Source organism: Microtus pennsylvanicus, chromosome 21 (genome assembly GCF_037038515.1).
Source record: "Microtus pennsylvanicus isolate mMicPen1 chromosome 21, mMicPen1.hap1, whole genome shotgun sequence".
Lineage (NCBI taxonomy): Eukaryota > Metazoa > Chordata > Mammalia > Rodentia > Cricetidae > Microtus > Microtus pennsylvanicus.
The window spans coordinates 31,459,663-31,481,174 of record NC_134599.1 but is presented as its reverse complement, the minus strand read 5'-3'; the positions used below and the strand labels follow the sequence as shown (position 1 = coordinate 31,481,174).

The following is a 21,512-nucleotide window of genomic DNA, read 5'->3' as shown; positions in this document are numbered from 1 at the left end:
ACATAAACAAACTGAACTCCTCACCTTCACTATTTCAGCCATTTTGGCACGATTATGGCCATCAAACGTCACTGTAAATGGGAGTCAGCCATGGGAAATTATTATTAGAAGGCCTATTCCATATCCTCGCTCTAGGGCCTTGTTATAAGTAATTTACTGTCACTGAAGAATGCAGAGTCCATAAGGCATGGAAAGCCGGGGGAGAGATTTACTCATAAATAAATGCCAACGCTTAAACAATAATGACAGCTTCAAACTCCAGGACGACTGAAATGAACAATATACGCCGCCTGGCTGATTTATTACCGCGGTGGTTAGGGTCCAAATGGTGAGATAATTCAATTCCACCTGAGGAGTCGTTACATGGCCGAGCCTAAGAGAAGTGCTTTGGATAAGAGGCGATATTTCTCAGGTTTTCCATTTCAAACAAATTATTTCTGTATTTAGGGTATCACTCAGGCAATTCCTTTCATGATCTGTGGCACTCATGGGCAATTAAAATAACGATAAGGTGAGATAACTCAGGGACAAACGCCAAATCCAACGTGATCACAGAATACCGAAGGAGCCTGGGAACAGGCTGGCGGCTCGACACAGGGCAAAAGGATCCTTCCTAGGCCAGGAAACCTACACTGAGCCATGAGCCTGCACAGCAGCAAGAAGACTCCTCAGTAGGAACAACTGCTAAGGACAGATGCCCCTCCAAACTGTGCTCCTTACAGACGCGTGCACAAGGCGTCTCCCAGGGAAGCGGGAGATATTACACTGAGCAATGTCTCACTGGCCCATGGCAGCTCCCCCTTACCAACTTAGACATTCACACCAGTCTTGGTGTGGAATCTATTTTGGGATTTTTATTTCTTTTGTGTGGGGAGGGGCAGGGAAAGCAGGAGCTCACCTAGCCCAGGCTAGCTAGCCTCAAACTCATTTGGTAGCTGGAAGTGGCCTTTAAAATGCATGGTTCTCCTGCCTCCATCTCTGGAGTGCTGGGGCTACAGGCCTTAGCTGAGGACACCCACAAGCAGGGAAGGGCAGAGTGGTCCTGGCCGGTCAGAGTCCCAGGTTTACGTACCATCCAGGCCATTGTGATGACTGTAGTTTCTTTTCCCCAGAATGCTCAGAGATGTGTGATTCGGAGTGGTGAGCATCCGCTTGGTGGTTGGCGTTTGCAGGCTCGGTGGAGATCGAATTACATTAGGTTTCTTTGCAGGATGGATCTCTGCAGGGGGGAGAAAGGCTGATCAGCTCAGAACATGGTATTGGAAATCTGTATGGACTCTAACGCCAGCTAATAGGCACACATCTTTCTTAATGAGCTGAGAGTCCTTCCTTAGGAGCCAGCTACGCACTTGCATAATGAGGTAGCTTCAAGTGTTGTTACCATGGCTCTGCTTATCAAGGGAACCGGCTCCTCCCCTGTCGGCTGGGGCTCTGAGCCTCACTTGGGTTGTGAAGACAAACAGAAAAGCCCACTTCTGAAGGTCACTTGCAAACATGAGATTTGCTAAGGGAATACAGCACCTGGCTCCTCGGCACATCGGAAATCTGAAGATCAACAGCAGGGGCAGCCTTGGAAAGCCCCAGCCTGCGCTCTGTCCACCAGGAGCGTGCAGGCCCATCTGGTGTGTGAGCGTTCTAGAAATGAGATTCCTCCTCTGGCTGTGCAGTCAGCAGGTCTGGGACCAGCCCTGAATACTCTTAAACCAGAACATTTCCATAAGGGATGAAATTTGAAACTGAAGGTCAAACACCATAGTTAAACCACAGATGACACACTTTGACCCAGGCCATGTCAGTACACTGTAACGTGTGCAGGGTGCGTTGTTTAGGGTCTTTACTGTGTGCCGCATAGTCCAGCACCACTGTTCTCTCCACAGACACGCAGAAACTGCAGTGTCACGGGAAGTGATTTCAAGACCTCCGGCCATTGTTAGTATGAATACCCCTGCTCCAAAGCTTCACCCGTTTGCTGATCCTCAGCGTTGTCACCTGGCACATCAACTACGCTCAAACCAGCCTGTCCTCTCACCTGTTCAATGTGAGGACCCAAATAGGCCAGATTTACAGAAACTTAGGAAAAGCTACTCAGACTGTTAGAACAACTATACTAGTTGGTCTGATCAAAATCTTACAATTGTCAAATTTTAGGTCTGGCTTGGCAGTACCATCTGAAACTAACACTGTCTTCCAATAGGGCACATATGGCTCACCAGCCTTACTTCACCCTGAGGGAGACCATGAATTCCCTTAACCTTGGGTGCCCTGCAGCCTTTGGCTCTCTAGTTCTTTCAACCTTGTGAGATGTGAGAATACTGTTCCTATTTTTTTCATCCATTCAAAACCTACAAAATTTTCAAGGCTAAGATAAATTCCTACTTCTTCCAAGAAGGCAGACCTATCGCCAGAGATAACCACTCCCAGGGTGGTACAGCACTTGCCTGTCACGCGTGAGGTCTGGGCTCAATTCCCCAAACCCCTCAACACACACACACACACACACACACACACACACACACACACACACACTCACACTCACTCACACACACTCACTCACACACACACATATACACACACACACTCACACACACATATACACATACACACTCACACACACATATACACACACTCACTCCCTCACACACACACATACACACACACACACACACGTCCTCCCTCCATGCGCCCAGTGCATTAAAGTCTCGACTTTATCACATCTAATGTTTTGTTTGATTGCTTTTACTGTGTGCTTTCCCCATTTAACTAAAAGTTTTGAAGGCAAGATTTTATTTATTTGGTGTCCCCCAAATTATATTCTACAGCATCTGGAATACAGCACAGACAGGGATGGGCCTCAGCTCAGTTGGTGAGGGTGGAACAGTTGGGACTTATCTGGTAGGGACAGGGGTAAGTTTGCCCACAGGAGAAAGGCACAGAAGGTGGTTTACTCTGCAGTGCCAGGTGGGAAGGGGCTCCCGGGCTGGTCCCAGAAGAGACTATAATAGCATCGTTCAAGTACGGTGACCCAGGCCGTGCTGATAACCGTGTGTGGGGGGGGGGGTGAGAAAACAAGCCTTGCTTTTCTTCAGTAACTTGTTTGGAGGCTGACCTTGAACTCCTAACCCTCCCTAGCGCTGGGACTAGACAGGTATTCTGTGGTTATTTTATTTAGGCAGGGTCTTGTGTAGGCCAGGCTGGCTTGTTACTCACTACGAAGCTGAGGCTTCCAACTCTTTAACCTTTGAGATCTAAAACAGGAGCCGAGTTGGCAGAGTAACATCAAAGATGGAGCTATGGGCTTCCCAGTCAGACAGCACATCCCAGTTCAAGGGCACCCTTTGATTTTTCAAAGATTAGATGCCTGAAGTCTGAATACTTCAAACACCTAAGACTTCCTGACGGCAAAATAAGGTTCAATGCACCTCAGAGTATTTCACCTTTAATGAGAAAAAGAAAAAGAAAAAGAAATATTGGAATCTCAAAACATGTGTTCTTACTTCAGAAAGGAAGCTCATTATTTTCTACTCCATTTATCTTAAAACTTTAGGAAAATGTTATTGCTTAGTAATTCTTAACACTACTCTTAGCTATATTATATACTATATTATATACTATATATATTTCAACATGTAAATAGAACCATAATCTTTGAAGATTTCAGAGTCCCAGGGCACGATAGATACTAGAAAACAACGGAAATGTTTCCATTCCAGCAGTCAGGGCAGCAAAGCTACAATGTTCATGTTTCTGAGGCACAGGGATGCAAACCCAAACACTGCATTCTAGGTACATGTTCACCAGTGATCTACACACGGTACATGTTCACCAGTGATCTACACACTTCGACTTTACGGCATGTGGGTTGTTTGGTTACTGTGGTTTTCTGTTGTGTTTGCCTTTTGTTTTTGAAGGACGGCATTTGCTTTTGGGTTTTGTTTTTGAGGCAGGATCTCGTTATGTAGCCAAGGTAGGCCTGCAACTCCTGGTCCTCTTGTCTCTACGTTCAGAGTGCTAAGCTACAGCAACATGCCACCGCTCTTGCTGCTTTTGGTTCTTGAGACAGGGTTTGGCTAGGTAGCCCAGGCGGCCTTGGGCTCACGGATCTTCCTGTCTCTGTTGAGTGCTGGGATTACAGGCATGAGTCATTTGTGACTAACTGGTTTTTTTTTCTTAAAGTAAACTGAAAATCAATTTAATTCAGTTTTTAAAACAATCCTCTATCTAAAGGGAAAGGTATATTAGAGATAGCATAGGGATCTAAATAAAAATTAAAATGTTGAGGATATTCATCCTGTATTATTAATTTTGAAATACCCCTCCCTTATTTGTTAGTTTCCTTGTTTTTGTTCTTGTTTTCAGACAGGCTTATGCTAGGTGCCAAGCTGCTCTTGAATTTACAGCAATCTTCTGCCCCAATCTCCCAAGTGCCGGGATTATAGGCAGAAGCCACCATATCTGACTTTTTCTCTTTTCTTAGACTGTGTCTATCACAGTTAATACAAATTTCAGTTCAACAAACAACTAGAAGAAGTAAATAAAGCATGTATACTTAACTCCATTCATTGATAATAAGTTTCTAGTCCAAAATGAAACTATACATATAAAGGCACCCGATTTTACCCACTCGAGGCCCTGCACGCAGCCCGGGGGCGCATTTGGAGCAGCGAGATGCCTACAACACGTAAAGACGTCTCGAGGTCTTCCTGTGTTAGAAGATACCCACCTAAATACCCAATGATACATGACAAAGGTTTCCTAGTGCTTTTGCTTTTCAGCGGGCTTCCAGAAAGTTCGGCATGTCTGTCTGCATCTGAGGAGAGAGAGAAACACGGGACAACAAGTGAGGTGGTTTCTTCTAGCTTTACCGCACGCCACAGAAATAAAAGATGCAGGTGGAAACAAAAACAGAACACCCGCCACATCCCCCTACTTCCTTGGGCTTAGAGAAAACGGTTTGAGCTTTGGATCCCTGTACTGAACGAGGGGCTCACAGCGACACTCACATTAGCGTCATGTGAGCGTGGGTCTCTCACACCATGTGTGCTCACCTGGAAAGTGATAGGAACAGGCTCCCCTTTGAGCGGTGACATTTTTACACTATGGTAGAAAAATAGTCACAGTACACTCAAGGTGGGACCAATTCTAATGTGAGATTAATTTGGCTTGAGAAAAAAAACACAAAATGACAAACAACAGCTGGCAATGTAACACAGTCGCCACCCTGTGTTAGCTGGAGTGGGCCCTTCCGGGAGGCCTTGGCCTATCTGACAAAACTCAACTCCATTAGACGGCAGTCTGGCAGAGCCATTTGGTTCTCACTGTTCTGGTCTTCATTTCATACAATGATACTTGGGCTGAGGTCTTAAAGGTTCCTATGTGGATCCGACAGTCACACTGTGAGGGCAGACACTGGGCACTAAGTTTTCGTCCCCTCATAGCCTACCATAAGGTATTTCAGGAAAGGAAGTAAGGCATACAACACAAACACCATACTCTGAAAGAGCTGTCATTAGGATAGAGTCAGTGAAACGCTACCACGCCAAAGAGCTGAGGTCAAAATAGCTGAAGGGACTGAAGAAAACATGTATGGAATCTTGAAAAAACCAGCCGTTCACAAAGCACATCAGTGGCTTTAACTGATACAGATCTATCATGTTTATGCTTGGCCCCATCTCCAAATGTATGGCAAACATGTCCTCCGGGTTTGCTGATCCTGCTGGGATCGCTCTCAGGCACACATACAGAAGCTGCCTTTGACACCCATAGGTCTTCTCTGCATTTACTGTCAACACACACGACTCAGTTTGGAACCTCAAATAACTTAAAGATTGACTTTGTCATGAGCAGTAGCCCTTTCTCGTCAAGGAAATGTTTTTAAAAGCTATTAAACAGATGGTGGGAATAGCATTTTAAAAACCACGAAAATAGACAAAGCACAAGCTGCAGGTAGCTTGGAAACACCAGGAGTTTGAGTCAGCGCCCAAGCCCTGTTTACCTATTACATAACCGCTGGCAACTATAAATGATCCCGTAGTACCCTCGTCACTCAGTCGATCACCTTTGGGAGAGCTACTAAATTGTGAAGTTTGTCACCTGTCACTGAATAATAATGACGATAAAGGCAAAATTGAGCACATTTTTTAACAAGCGTATTTAGAAATACAGTCTAAGCAAAGATCAGAAGCAGTCCAAACCCTGCACGGATCAAACAATAGTCAAACCACTAAACATTTACACCAAAGTTCCCTCTTCTTATGACAACTTTACCTAAAATTCTAGTCATGTTTGGGAAAGAGGTAAGAGGAAATGTGTTTTGTTTTCTTCTCCATTAATTCAAGTAGCTTGAGAGAATCAGCTTGGTAGATTCATCAGCATTTTGGACAAAGGCACTCTTCATTGTCCTAGGGACAAGATGAACTTTACCCTTCAGTCTGCACCGCCACCAGGGAAACTGCCCCCGTGGCTACAGCTGGCAACATCAGGACATTACTATCACTTTGACGAGAGCCAGCAAATGCTTCAAAGACAGTCATCAGCACTGGACCCATGGGGTTCACTTTGAACCACAGCAAGTTGCCTCTAGTTTCTCACACTGCTAAGCACCAATTATGTGGTTTTCCCAGGGAAAATTTACAAGTTTCCTCCGGAGATCAAAGCTCTCTAGCAGGATCCCTATTTCACTAATAAGTTTATTTTAAAGGAAGTTGTTGGTGTTGACAGTTATCCGTCAATTATAAAGAAATTTAGGATAAAACAAGCTAAGATGGCCCTAGCCTTCCTCTAACATAGGAAAAATGGTAGCCATTCGGTAGGAAAAACCCATTCTGGAATGTTCACAAACCGATTATCTGATCCACATTGCTGCAATCCTGGTCTACCGCCAGGTTACTCCACACTTTGTACCACTTGTCTGTCTTGACCCCCGAGTTACTCACCATCCCTAGCTCAACAGAGACAGGGCATCACAAGAGTGCGGATAAGAGAAGCAGCGAGGGCTGTCCACAAGCCAGAGGGAATCAAAGCTGCCCGGAATGGAAGGCAGAATCTCACTGGTCACTGACGGGGCACTAGGCTCATCTCTTTAGCTTCCTACAGCAGGGCCTGCATTTCTTTGAGGTAAGCATGTAAGAACAGTCATACTTCCATGCCAGTTTCTGACCCTTTCTCTATTGTTTCGGAAGTACTGGGGGTGGAGTGAGATTATAAAATAAAAAAGACTGCAAAATAGATGAATGAAGACTCACAAACAAGGGCTGGGAAGATGGCTCAGTGGGTAAAAGTGCTTGGGCCACAAGTATGACAACCTGAAATTTGGAGTCTGGAATTCAAGCATGCCCCCAGGAGAAGATGGGAGATTAAGGCAGGGGAGTGTCGGGAGAGCAAAGGAAGCTAGCCCGGCTTATGAAATACTGTCTCAAATGAGACAGGCAAGGGCTGACAGCTGAAGGTTGTCCTATGACCTCCACAGGTATGTTCTGGCACGTGTGCGCCCACACCTCACTCTCCATACTAGTAACCACACACACACACACACACACACACACACACACACACACACACACCATAAAATTCATAAAAATATATTGATGTGGGTTTTCAAGATCTCTGTTAAACAAAATCACCAAGAGAATTTGTTTAAACATAGGACTCAGGTTCTGTAACCATTTTTGACGGAAACATTTAGCTGTGTATGGTGGCACTTTAATCCCAGCCTTTTGCAGGCAGAAGAAGGCAGATCTTTGTGTGTTCAAGGTCAGCCTGATCTACAGAGGGACCCTGTCACACCCACACTTTCTCTCTCTCTCTCTCTCTCTCTCTCTCTCTCTCTCTCTCTCTCTCTCACACACACACACACACACACACACTGTTTGGAAAATACAACACAGACAAAGGTCAAAGACAAAATGGGAGGAAGCTATCTGTAACACAGATCTAGAAGTAACCTTGCTAAGTTTCCATGGATCAGGAAGATGTCTAAGATAGCACAGAAAAAAGGGCAAAAACAGTTGACAGGAAATACACATTGCCTTCCAATCCTTGCAGTGATTTTCTATGTCACTAGCAATGCAGAACAGAAGCAAGTAACCAAGCCTCATCCATCACCTGGCTAAGGGCGTCAAAGATGGGTAACATCTCTGCCATGATTCTTGAGAGTTGGGCATTCATCCACTCAAGACAGCGGTTGAGAGTATAAACTGGGTTTTAGGAGGGCAACTGGATAATAGATATTAAAATTCAACACTCATGATGACAGTGGCTGCTTCTGAAGAACATACATCAAGACAGAAAAAGGTTATGTGATTTAGAACCAATGCATAACTTAAAAAACAATTTTTTTAAGGGCCAGAGAACACAGCAGTTATAAGTACTTGTCGCTCTTGCAGAACCTACACTGTTGCTGGAAACCATCCGTATCTCTGGGTCCTAGGGAGCTGACCCCCTTTTGATTTCCATGTGCTGGACACAGATGCGGTACACATGCAAACACGCAGGCCAAATACTCATACACATAAAATAAGTTAATTTAAAATTTAAGTAACCACTCAAGAAAAAATTCTGAATGAAGGTAAATACTATGAAAAATGGCAAGAGAAGCAGGCCTAGATGGTTCTTTCCTGCCACTTTAAAGCTTGTAGTTTCAGGAAGGTTTGTGTAATTGCAACAGTAACTTTGGTTCTTGTTGAAACATCTGGCAAAACAACAACCAAACCTCCCCATGTGACAAATATCTCAAGAAATGGGGTCTTGGATGTTTTCAAAGTTGAATTCACATCTTTAAACAAACAAACAAACAAATCTCTTCAAGAGACACTAAGTGACTTCATGATGGGGTCACCACGGCTATGCGAACTAGGGGCTTAGTCAACTCTGCAAGCGAGCGAGGGGCAGGCAAGTCATCGGACCTGCTCCGCTAGGGAGCTTAACCCTGCTGCCGATGCCCCTTAAGTCAGCTTCAGTGTGAGGACTCTGGATGACAGGTATCGATCCTTCTGTGCCCAGGCTTGTAAACAGTTTTGGTACATACATATCACATAGGTATTCTGTAGGCTTGTGTTTTTGTTTTGAGGTAGGATCTGGCATTGAACTCACTATGCCTCAAAGGACTAGCAATCCTCCTGCCTCTGCCTCCTGAGTGTTGAGATCACAGGCACCTGCTGGGAGGTTTATGTATTTAATAGGAAATACAGTTCCATAATATATGAGCAATGAGATAAATCTCACCCTGTTTTCCCTAGCCTCTCACTTCCCCTCCCAGTTACTACTAGTTCTTGCAAAATCCCCCGTTTGCAGTACTGCAAGCCTTAGTGCATGCCCCTTGATGAAAATAAAGGGCTGATGAGTGCTCCCATAACCAATTAAAAATGCCCTCTTAAAATAGAGATTCCCTACTGAGACATGCTCTTCAGTGCTAGACCGCGCAACCCAGGACCTGCAAGTTCAGGGGCTTCCCTCTTCTGTAGCCTAGTGCCCTGTATCCCTACAACACTGGCTACAGTTTCCAACACTGGATTCAGTACAACTTTACTCTTCAATACTTTAGAATTACAAGCTTCCACCTTATCCGAAAGTACATCGGAACTGTATCAGTAACACTTGTGATTTATAGAATGGCAATCAACACTGCCTTTGAGAAACCAAGGAAAGCTTACGGGGAAAAACACAGACACACATACACATACACACACACACATGCCCATATAAAACACAGACACACTCATACACACATATAGACACTCGCACACAGATATACACACGTATTACACAAATGCCCATACAAAACACACACGTACACACAGACACACACACAATGCATATATGCATACACTTACACATACACACACATCCTCATACAATACAGACACACACACACACCCACACAATACACACAGATACCACACACACACACACACTGAGGGCTATTCATTTCCAATGGATCAGAGAGACTAAGTTGCCTATGGACATTAGGTTACTCACAGTTAATCACACTTCAGAGCCGAGATAAAACATCTCCTGAAGAGGTTACAGCAAAGCACAGACAGAAGTAAAAAACCGATGTAAAATCAATTAGATGCTAGGAAAGCAAGCGTTGGGTAAGTACATTGGGAGCAACTGTGAAATTTTAAGTCGTAGGGTAAAATTGTTTAAAAGTGTGATTATGTATTTTGATGAAGAGAAATATGAAGTAGAAAAAATATGAAAGGTTTTTAAAATTTCACCACAACAAGTGACTGTTCTTTCATTATTATTTCCCATGAACTCGAACAAACAGAATATAGACATTTTAACCCTAAACCTATTTCTAGCAGTGTGGACCTTCGACTAACACAGATGAGAATGTAGTGACACAGTTCATTAAGAACAATCGGACCAGAGGTGATGTGCAAGCAAGCTAAAGATGAGCAAAGAGCCAAGGCGAAGGCAGCTCTCCCTACAGGAACTGTGCTGAGGGCTTCTCTTCCATTCCCTAGATACAAAGACGATGCTGGGCCCCAGCCAACTGGGATGAGAGAATTCCATTCATTTTCTGTCTCAAATGTTTAAATTACCTCCTTTAAGAAATTATATGGAAATAATAAGTGTTTTAAGTCAGCTCAAGAGTTTGAGTGGATATATTTATTTTCCTGTTCCTTCAAGTGAGAGATAAAACAAAAACACAAAAACAATTCTCTGAACTCAAAAGCGCCAGGATGAAACCAAAGGCAAGCCTAAAATTTCAAATGCTCACGACCTAACACCATGGATTCCCTCCATGTGGGAGACTAAACTCTTGCTCTTCTTACAGGCTTTTTACCTCTAAGCTTAAACACCTTTCAACTTTCTGCTGAAAAATTATTTTTAGAAATAAGAAATTCGTTTTCCGTCATCATTCCTTTTATGGGTATCTTCTTCAAACCAAAGTGGACATCTCATAATAATATGCTTTTACGCTTTTGGTTTTTTGAGACAAGATCTTATGTCACCTAGGCTGGTCTCAACTCCCTTATGTTGCCAAGGAAGACTTTCAGCTATGGACTTCTCCTGCCCCTTCCTCCCCAGGGTTACAGGCACACATGGGCCACCACACCCTGTTTCACAATCCATTTCTTATTTAATAGAAAAAGCACCTGAGTTTCTTTAAAATTTCCTATCTGTGAAGCCCACGGCCATTTTTTAAAGATCCTTTAGGGGGAATCTGTATGGCTCTACCAGCCTCGTATGCCTCCGCCGCTAATACAAATCATGTGTAGGTTTTCGGGCACGAGGCAATGAGAGAAGCGCCCACAGGTGAAGCAGATAACCTTTGTTCTAACAACAGCAACAAAAGAGAAACACAAGAGAGACTGAATGTGTTGGAGACAGGAGCCTGAGTCAGAGATGCTATGAGATAATGCATGATTGTGAAATGGAAACCAAACTGGACAAAGACTGTTCGGCCACAACGGTGCTAATTTGTAAAAACTAAACACGTATGTTCAGGAAGTTCTCTTAGAGAGGATTCTTAGATTTACTTGAAACTGACTATGCTGTCTAACAGATATGGGATTAGTTATGAAGCACTATTCTCTACAATCTGAATGAGGGCAGAAGAAGACTCCTGGGAGGGTAGGGGATTTGCCGAGACATACTAACTAGTATAAATTAGTAAATTTTATTCGAACCTAATGGATCCTAAGACAGGATTGTGCTGTCTCATTAGGGAGTTTTATCGTAAGACAGTCCTTTGGGTGTACACTGCCATACTACCAAACAGGCAGAAGCGCTTCGGTTAAGGTCCCTCTGGGCCATGTGTCGCGAAAAGCCCACTGGGTAAGGTCACCTCCCCACCTTCTGATTAGTTCTACTCTGAAAATTTACAGGGATCTCAATGCTGTTTGTCAGGGTGGCAATGGTATAAATGGCAGCAGACAAGAACAATGTTTAAAAAAAAACAAAGGCTGTGCACAAGAACTTATGTTTATTGCAAACAAACAAACAAAAAGAGAGCGAGGGAGAGAGAGGATGGTGAGAGGAGCGGAACGGTAAGGCTAAGAATTGAAAAGCGTCTTACATTCTGCCCTAATGGCAGCATAATTAATAGCAACAAACGGCCGTCTCGCTGCCTGCCGCAGCCGCAGGGTGTTTTTGCAGACCTGACGAGCAATTTTTGTGAAATATGTAGTATGAAGAAAGAAAGCTTGGCGGGTCTTCACTGCAGACTTGGGGCTCCCAGTGTTCCGGACCGGCATGCCCTGCATGGCCTGCCGGGACAGGTGGCTTCTCACACGTGGGTCCTGCAATTGCGGAAAACAATGGGGTTTACAGAGGAGAACTTGCCAGAGCACATGGCTACTTCCACCGTGTTCAACGTCCTAGGAAGCACTGTAACTCGGAAGCTGCCCCTCAAGGGAAATGCAGTGTGCATGTTCGGTAAGAACGTGGAGGGGGTACAGCATGGCAGGGTGGCACTCAATCCCAGTTCACATGCGCTATCGGTAGGAAGCTGCCAGAGTGGGGGGCTGTTTACTGTCCGGGGCCAGCATCGGCTCCACTGGGACTAGCTTCACTCTGGTAGACACTGGTGCTTGACAGCCTCGATCTATGAGGATTACCAAGGTCACCCTTCAATTACTGTTGACCCAAGACCCGGCTCTTCTTGTCCCTCCACAATAGCCGAGGGAAGAGAATGTTTAATGCCTGCTTGGTATTTGATGTAATAAGGTTTGCAACAGTATCTAAAGGTTACAAGCTGTTTTGAAACCAAGATGGCTTATAAGCCCCCACTCAGGCAAGCGCCTCCCACACACTTTATCCTTTGGCCTGAATAATCTCAAAAGACCAATATTTTGAATACCTGAAAAAAACAGGACTTGTCTCTGCTTCCATGTTCACACCCAGCCTGAGTGTATAATGCTGTGTTTAACTCTAAAGCCCAGCTTTGTTCATTTGTAAAGTGTCCTGTGTGGCATTCCCACTTCCAAGGACGAAGCCAGTAACCGGAAGACATGGCGTTTTTGCCCCTGCAAAGACCACACTCACGTACCTCTGCAGTAGGGCTGGGAGACTTCTGTTCTTCTGACTGGGTGGGCATTTTCAGACCTCCATACTTTTTCCAGTACAGCCAACAGGTCGCACACAGTCTACACTGCATATTAGGCGGGCCCCAGGAATACCACTGGTGAGACTGTGTGGCTAGAGACAGAGGGAGAGGGGCTATGAAATCCGTGGTCTCACACTGGACCTCAGAGACACCCTGAAGCCACAGCTAGTTTACACTGTTGTCTTCTTCCCAAGGCTGTAGGCCAGGCATGACGGTACAGCACACACATGACGGTACAGCACACACATGACAGTATAGCACTCACATGACGACGGTATAGCACACACATGTCAGTATAGCACACACATGTCGGTATAGCACACACATGGCGGTACAGCACACACAACAGTATAGCACTCACATGATGGCGGTATAGCACACACATGACGGTATAGCACTCACATGACGGTACAGCACTCACATGACGGTATAGCACTCACATGACGACAGTATAGCACACACATGATGATATAGCACACACATGATGATATAGCACACACATGATGATATAGCACACACATGATGATATAGCACACACATGGCGGTACAGCACACACGACAGTATAGCACTCACATGACGACGGTATAGCACACACATGACGGTACGTACAGCACACACGACGACGGTACAGCACACACATGACGGTACAGCACACACGACAGTATAGCACTCACATGACGACAGTATAGCACACACATGATGATATAGCACACACATGACAGTATAGCACACACATGATGGTATAGCACACACGACAGTATAGCACTCACATGACGACAGTATAGCACACACATGATGATATAGCACACACATGACAGTATAGCACACACGTGACGGTATGTACAGCACACACATGACGGTACAGCACACACGACAGTATAGCACACACATGACAGTATAGCACACACATGATGATATAGCACTCACATGACGACGGTATAGCACACACATGCATTTTTCAGCACTCTGAATACACCAAACCGTTTGTTTCTGCCACACACCAGTGTTTGTCACGTCTATTATGAGACGCTATTGGATGACACATCATGACTCATGCCTTAGGCTGCTGAGATTTTGGTTTGTTAATTAAAAGTGATTTCATTAGGTACATGTCTGGATATTATTGTTATTAAGTTCCTCAGCAGTGTTTAAAACCTGAACCGTATGGTTCAGAAGCTCTTGCAGGGATTAATAAGGTACTCAAGAGGGGACTCACTGGTAAGTCAGGAGCCAAATAAAACCAGAAATCTGCCTGTTGTTCTTTACACAAGAGACAAAAATCTTTAGAATTTCTTTCTAAACACAGTCTGTCCTGAAGACTCTAAATCCCTATCACGTGAGCATGTACAGCGGACATGGCGTCATGTTTAGTAAGGCCTGACCCCGCTGATTGACTGCTTTGGCTGGTTAAGCTTCTTCAGCTTAACCCTGTCCCTCAACACTAAAAGGGAGAGCTAGGGACAGGTGGGGACAGCGGTGGTGACAGGTAGTTAAAACCACAGCAGAGACTGCAATACCAACTCTGTGAACTGTGCTCTCCTTGCCTATAAACTAACACCATCTGGGTGAAGCGACCAGCTGGCACAGGAGGGCATCCTCTTAGGAAAACCTCACAACATGCAAAGGGGAAAGTCAGAGCTACAGTGTGGCTCAGAGGCAGAATGTAGGCTGGGTATACAAAGGCCCTAGGTCTGATTCCTACTTCCATAAACTCCTAAAGAGCGAATTGCTTTTATACAATTCAGAATAACTTACACTTTCATGGGGTGCCGCTCTTTTGAGGGTGGGGGTTTTGAGACAGGGTTTCTCTGTGTAGACAAGGCTGGCCTTGAACTCACAGAGATCTGCTTGCCTCGGCCTCTTGAGTGCTGGGATTTAAGGCGTGCGCCTCCACTGCCCTGCCATCATGTACCACTCTTGGAAGATTCCTTTTAAAGAGAAGCCTAACCCCCTTTTCTCTTTTAACTAAAACAAACAATAAAGTTGACTTTTTGAGACAGATTTCATCAAAACATTTTAATTACATGTGTGTATGAGCACAAGTGCCCTTGGAGGCCTGGGTGTTGGAACCCCTGGAGCTAAGGTGACAGGTGACTGTGAGCCGCCTGACGTGGCTGCTGGGAACCAAACTTGGGTCCTCTGCAAGACCAGCGTGTGCTCTTAACCACTGAGCCATCTCTCTAGCTCCCAGTTAACCTTGTTTAAATAAAAATAAGAAGACCCAAGGTTGTCTCCTAGCCTACATACATGCATACACATGCACGTGCGCGCGCACACACATACAAATACACACACACACACCTCCATATATATGTGTACCCACAGAGGAACATACATATACACAAGAATATCATTGTGCTGTGGTTCAAATTCTCAGCAGGCTGAGCCAGGAGGACAGTGAGTCAGCCTGGACTTCATAGGGAGACCCTGCCTCAAAAACCCAACCCAAAGCAACAATGACGGAAAGGAGAGTTACTGCTGTTTGAGATTTTAAGTAAACATACATGGTGTCAACTACCGATCAGATCATCTCACCAACCCCATATAACACAAGGGCACACATAATAACCTTGCAAGCAGAGATAAATACAGCAAGGCCCAAGGCCAAAAGCAAATATCATAGCATGGCATTTCCCCAACTGGTTCCCTGGGAGCCTGAGGGCTGTAGCGCTGGTGTCTCCACACCTGCCTCTCCTCCAGAAGCATCAAGCACATTTAATTTGTGGGAGGACGCTGAGGAACTCCGAAAGGGGATGTGCTGTGTATTACAGAACCATGGTTTGGGCTAAACTAATACAACTGCACACAGTTTAAAAGAAAACAACAAAACCTGCCAGCAAACACAGAGCCCACAGAGGAAACCAGAGCAAACACACACCCTCCTTATCTGTGTGGTGCAAGGGTACCCAGCGAATGCCCCTTTGCTCCCAGTGGGAGACCAGGACAGGCACCCGCTCACTTTGAAGAGATACCACCTGCCTCTGCACAGCAGTAACATGACTTCTAGAAGCTTCTCTCCTCCTCCCTTCCTCTGCCCCCCACCCCAGTGCAGGACAGCTCCCCCACCAACCAGGCACCGCCTCTGAACACTCACCAAAGCAGCTCTCACAGGCTCGCCCGAGGAGGGTGTTCTGGGGCTGGAACGCGGTCCCCACAGCTCCGTTCACAGTGCCAGCCTTGCCATTGCTGGTGGATATTTGGTTGGGATTTGGTTTGCTGCTTTCAATGAAACGTAAAGTGAAACGATAAAAATAATTTGTAGGACGAGGCAAAAAGCTGGCACCTCCTTACTAATTTACCTTCACTAAAATACAAATAGATACTTATTATATTTAGTGAAGAAGAAACAGACCGGCAAAAGCAGGATGGTAAGATGAACCCAAGTATGGGAGGCAGCAGAAGGGAGCGAATGTAATGATAGGCACCCATGAAGATGCTATGATGAACCCAGGACTTTGTATACTAACCTAAAAAGATAACAATAAAACCAAAAACTTAAGGAAACACACGCACACAAAACACCCTTAATACACTGACACACATGGGTCCAGGAACTTACATAAGAGGGTGTATCTGGTGGAATGGTAAATAAAAAGAAATAAAACCAAGGCACTCATTTATGACAAATAAAGCTATAAAACAGCCATTGTGCCGGTGAGTTCGGCAGCCCCTGGGTCTACACCAGTGCCATTGCTTCACAGCACACTGAGCTTTTGAAAGACAGGAGTCGCCAGACTGTATTCTCATCATAAATTTTCCTGAGAGAATATTTTTTTGGATTGAATAAATTAAGCTAAAGGCAGTGCTGTGTGACTGAGATAGCCCTGGCCTGGCTCTTGGGGGGGAGCTGAGTGACTGAGATAGCCCTGGCACCGCTCCTGGGGGGGGGTGCTGTGTGACTGAGATAGCCCTGGCACCGCTCCTGGGGGGGAGCTGTGTGACTGAGATAGCCCTGGCCCGGCTCCTCGGGGGGAGCTGAGTGACTGAAATAGCCCTGGCACTGCTCCTGGGGGGTGCTGTGTGACTGAGATAGCCCTGGCACTGCTCCTGGGGGGTGCTGTGTGACTGAGATAGCCCTGGCACGGCTCCTGGGGGGGGAGCTGTGTGACTGAGATAGCCCTGGCACCGCTCCTGGGGGGGGGTGCTGTGTGACTGAGATAGCCCTGGCACCGCTCCTGGGGGGGGTGCTGTGTGACTGAGATAGCCCTGGCACCGCTCCTGGGGGGGAGCTGTGTGACTGAGATAGCCCTGGCACTGCTCCTGGGGGGGGGGGAAGCTGTGTGACTGAGATAGCCCTGGCACCGCTCCTGAAGGGGGTGCTGTGTGACTGAGATAGCCCTGGCACGGCTCCTGAAGGGGGTGCTGTGTGACTGAGATAGCCCTGGCACCGCTGGGTGTGGGTGACATTGTGGCTTCTGCAGTGTCCCAGAGTGGGTAGGGTGGAGCAAAGATGCAGCTGAGCCATGTGGGGCCACCCTCCACCCCACAGCGGAGGAGCACCTGTCCTGGGCTCAAAATAAAAGTCCATATTACGTTGGAAGTTTTATGAGACAGATTAGCATTTAAGATGAGGAAACCTTTAGATACCCACCCCCCATTTAAGAAAACACTTCTAGGAGGAAAAAGGACATGGGTCAGAAGACTAACTTAACTAGAGACACTGATAAGACTCAGGGCAAACACGCCAGAGACAGAGTCAGGGCAGCCGTAATTTTTCACATAGCCCAGACATATCGTGGCGCTTACTGTGTAAACAGAGCTGCCAGCAGGCTAGCTCCTGCCCAGAGTTGGCAAATACAGAGTCAATGAATAGTCAACAAAGACCTGCCACAGGAGAGCTTTCTTCTAGGGGACCTTTCACCTCTGTTACACAGTGAGACAATCTCAAACAAACAACAAACAAGCAAACAAACCAATAATAAATAAATGAAGCAAGTTTTATTGTTGCTGTTTTTTGGTTTGTTTTTTAGAACAAAAAGAAAAGAAGCAGGGCCAGGCATGGTGGCACACGCCTTTAATGCCAGCACTCTGGAGGCAGAGGCAGGCGGATCTCTGTGAATTTGAGGCCAGTCTGGTCTACACTGTGAGTTCTAGAACATCTGGGGTTATGTAGAAAAAGACCATGTCCCAATAAAGGAAAGGAAAGGAAAGGAAAGGAAAGGAAAGGAAAGGAAAGGAAAGGAAAGGAAAGGAAAGGAAAGGAAAGGGAGGGGAGGGGAGGGGAGGGGAGGGGAGGGGAGGGGAGGGGAGGGGAGGGGAGGGGAGGGGAGGGGAGGGGAAGGGAGGGGAGGGGAGGAGAGGAGAGGAGAGAGAAAAGTGGTTCAGAGAAACTAAAGTTCCCAAAGAGGTGTAACATTTCCAATTGAAAAGGAATCTACCATACAGCAGCTGAAATCATGCTTCCCACCACTTGAAGTCAAGCCAGAAGTTTCCCAGAAATATGGAAACTTGGCATTTAAATGCAGGGCTAAATATATGAGTCTAAGAAGAGCCGATGCTGGCCTGGGAAGTGGGCTCGGCAGTTAGGTGCACTTGCTGCTCTTGCAGAGGCCCTGGGTTTGATTCCCAGAGCCCACACAGTGGCTCACTACCATCCATAAATCCAGTTCTAGGGGATCCGATCCCTCTTCTGACCTCCCTGGACAAAACGCACACACATGATACACAGACATACAAGTGAGCAAAGTGCTTATGCACATAAAATACATAAGTAAATCTAAGAGAAAAAAGAGCGGATGCTGTCTTCAGTTGAGGTGCCTGGAAGAAGACAGGGGCACAAACACAGCTGGCTGAGCAAATGGGTTGCACAAACTGCCTGGCTGAGTAAACTACTGTTTGGAATCACAGCGACTACTGCAGACCCGAGGACCACTGAATATAGCCACCTAAAGATTAAATCAAGAACACTGAGAAATGCTTACAGAGACACTCCATGAAACTGTCCTTTCTTTAATCCACCCTCCCCATCTGTGCTCCACACTCCTACCATCTCTGGCCCCCTGGAGCATTTTGGACATATCATTCTCCCCTTGGACCCTTTTTACTATTTATACATAATGGGAGTTATGAATGGTTGAGAGTCACCATGTGGGTGCTGGGAATCAAACCCAGGTCCTCTGCAAGAGCAGCCAGTGCTCTTAACCACTAAGCCATGTCTCCAGCCCAACACTGGATTTTCTTAGGCTCGTGTACTTAAGTTTTATCTTTTCCCATTTGACAGATTCTCCCTCTGCCATTAACTTGTCTCTGTTCATGAGCAGTTTCCGCCGCTCCACGACATCACAGTGACTTTCAAATAGCCGAGTTCCTGGCTGTACCGCACCAGCATCCAGCAATGCTCATCTCGTCCCTTCCTTGAAGCACACCCTGCCTTTCCGCTCCCTTGACTCACCGACTGTCCATGTGCAGCTATGAGACACTGTTTGCTCTAGAAACATGGAACTAATTCCAAGTTCCCTGCAAAGCCCCTTTCTGGATGCTCTCCCCCGGAGATCTAATCATGATTTGAAGTGGCATCATTCTCTGCTCAAGTTTATAGTGTTTCCAGCTGAGCCCTTGCCCCCGAGTAAGGTCAGTATGTTTAGTATACACTGGACACATATCCACAATCCTTTTTTGACAGAACAAACCCAGAATGGCCTAACCTGATACTCTACCACCATTTCTGAGCTTAGTGACTGCAGGACAATCCACCCAATGGTGGACTCACATGTGACGTGATGAAGCCAGTCGTCTCCTAATACAGCATCATCTCCAGAGCTCTTTCCAGGTCGAGCTGATGTCATCTCCGCTCCTGAGAACCCGTAACTCGTCTCCCCATAACTACGCCACTGCTTCCTGGATCCATGTTCCAACCTGCGATCTTTTTCAAGACTATGACATGTCTTCATATACAATTCTTCCACTCTTCAAGTCATGGGGACCCCATACTACCTGTCCCCTCCCCACCAGGTTGGCTCTCTCCACACTGCCATCCCATCTTTCTCTGGGCTCCTCAACTATGCCCAGCCCTGTCCCAGCTCAGGACACCATTGGCCTAGAAAGCCTGTGTTGCCTCTTCAGTACTTCAGCCATCAACAGAGTACTTCCTCAGGGACATAACAAGCTACTCACCCCCCCCCCCCCCCAGCTATCTTCTTAGTCACTATTCTCAGCACACCAGGTCTGTACTGTGTGCCTCCAGGGGGCAGCTGCCTCTAATCTTCTCCCCGGTACTAATACAGCGTGTGACTGTAAGAGACTGAAAGACACTGCTAGGCTCAAAGTATGACAAAGAGAATTCTTAATCTATTAAAAAACAGCATTCTAATTCAGAATTAACTTGGAAATTACTAAAGGACTCAGATTTACATACAGCCCCGAAACCCAGGGTATTTCCAAATAATGCATGTTGTTTATGAGTTTGATCAGAATGTGTTTGTCCTCCAAGGATCACTTTGATCAGAATGTAGAAAACTTTTCCCGTAAAGGGCTCAATGGTTAAAAAGTTCAGGTTTGGGATAACAGAGTCACAAGCACTAAATTCTGCACTTGGACTGCAAAAGCAGGCTTAGACAATACGTCATGAACAGAGGCCTGTGCTCCAGTCAAACTTGTCACAGCCTCGGGTGACAGTTGACATTCTATCCAGACTAGTGTTGGGTCCCTGACTTGGATAAAAACAGCCATGGGCCACTGAGCCTTGGCCACTGCTGCTCTCTCTGAGGAGACAGCACTGTGGGCCCAGGGAAGGCCGCTTCACGAGAGCTCAGGCTTTGAGTCACAATGTTTTCTTTGTGGGATGACACATTTAGAATCCGTAAAGTAAATATATAATTTTAAAGGATCTCAAAATGACCCTGCAGAAGAAAAAGGATAATTATGGGACGAGTAAAAGTCAGTTTTAAAAAACTCAACCAAAGTCTAGCATAGTAGTGAATGCCTTTAACCCAAGTGCTTGGTGGGGGGGCAGAGGCAGGCAGGTCTCTGCATTTGAAGCCAGCCTGGTCTACAGAATGAATTTCAGGACAGCTAGGGCTACACAGTGAGACCATATCTTGGAAAAAAAAGAAAGAAAACCAAAAACCAACGTACCCCCCAACACACAAAGAAAAACCAACAAAAAAGTAAACTAGTTTTATGCATATATATCTTGAGATAAAAGATTATCACGAAAGCCCATACTTCATTGTCCATGAAGCCTCCTATATGTAAAAACATGTATCGTGCAATATACTCAAATCCAGCAAAGAAAAATGTATATAAAATGACTGAATTGAGCTCAAAGAATTAGAAAAGTCTTGGAGCAGCAGAGAGAAAGTTGTAGCAAATCTGAGTGACCAAATCTTAGACCTCAACAACAAAAGAGTGCAAGACACTGAAAACAGTGACAGACCCAAACTGACATCACATACATGACAATTAACTGTAAACCCCGAAGACAGAATGCTGGAAACACTCAGAACCTACCGATTGTTT

General features: G+C 45.7%; 1 protein-coding gene across 6 annotated transcripts in view; it reads right to left on the bottom strand.

Moving 5' to 3' along the window:
* The window catches only part of Mta3 (metastasis associated 1 family member 3), a 121,848-nt gene that overhangs the window by 21,602 nt on the left and 78,734 nt on the right, over positions 1–21,512 (bottom strand). For 3 of the 6 annotated variants that reach the window (XM_075955655.1, XM_075955652.1, XM_075955651.1), the window contains exons 12-16: positions 16,150–16,274; positions 12,998–13,146; positions 12,026–12,248; positions 4,721–4,807; positions 1,073–1,219 (exon numbers count right to left, since the gene is read on the bottom strand). In XM_075955655.1, the coding sequence (XP_075811770.1) occupies positions 1,073–1,219; positions 4,721–4,807; positions 12,026–12,248; positions 12,998–13,146; positions 16,150–16,274 (731 nt within the window). The remainder of the gene's footprint in view (positions 1–1,072; positions 1,220–4,720; positions 4,808–12,025; positions 12,249–12,997; positions 13,147–16,149; positions 16,275–21,512) is intronic. The other 3 variants (XM_075955649.1, XM_075955654.1, XM_075955653.1) reach the window with 1 other exon arrangement.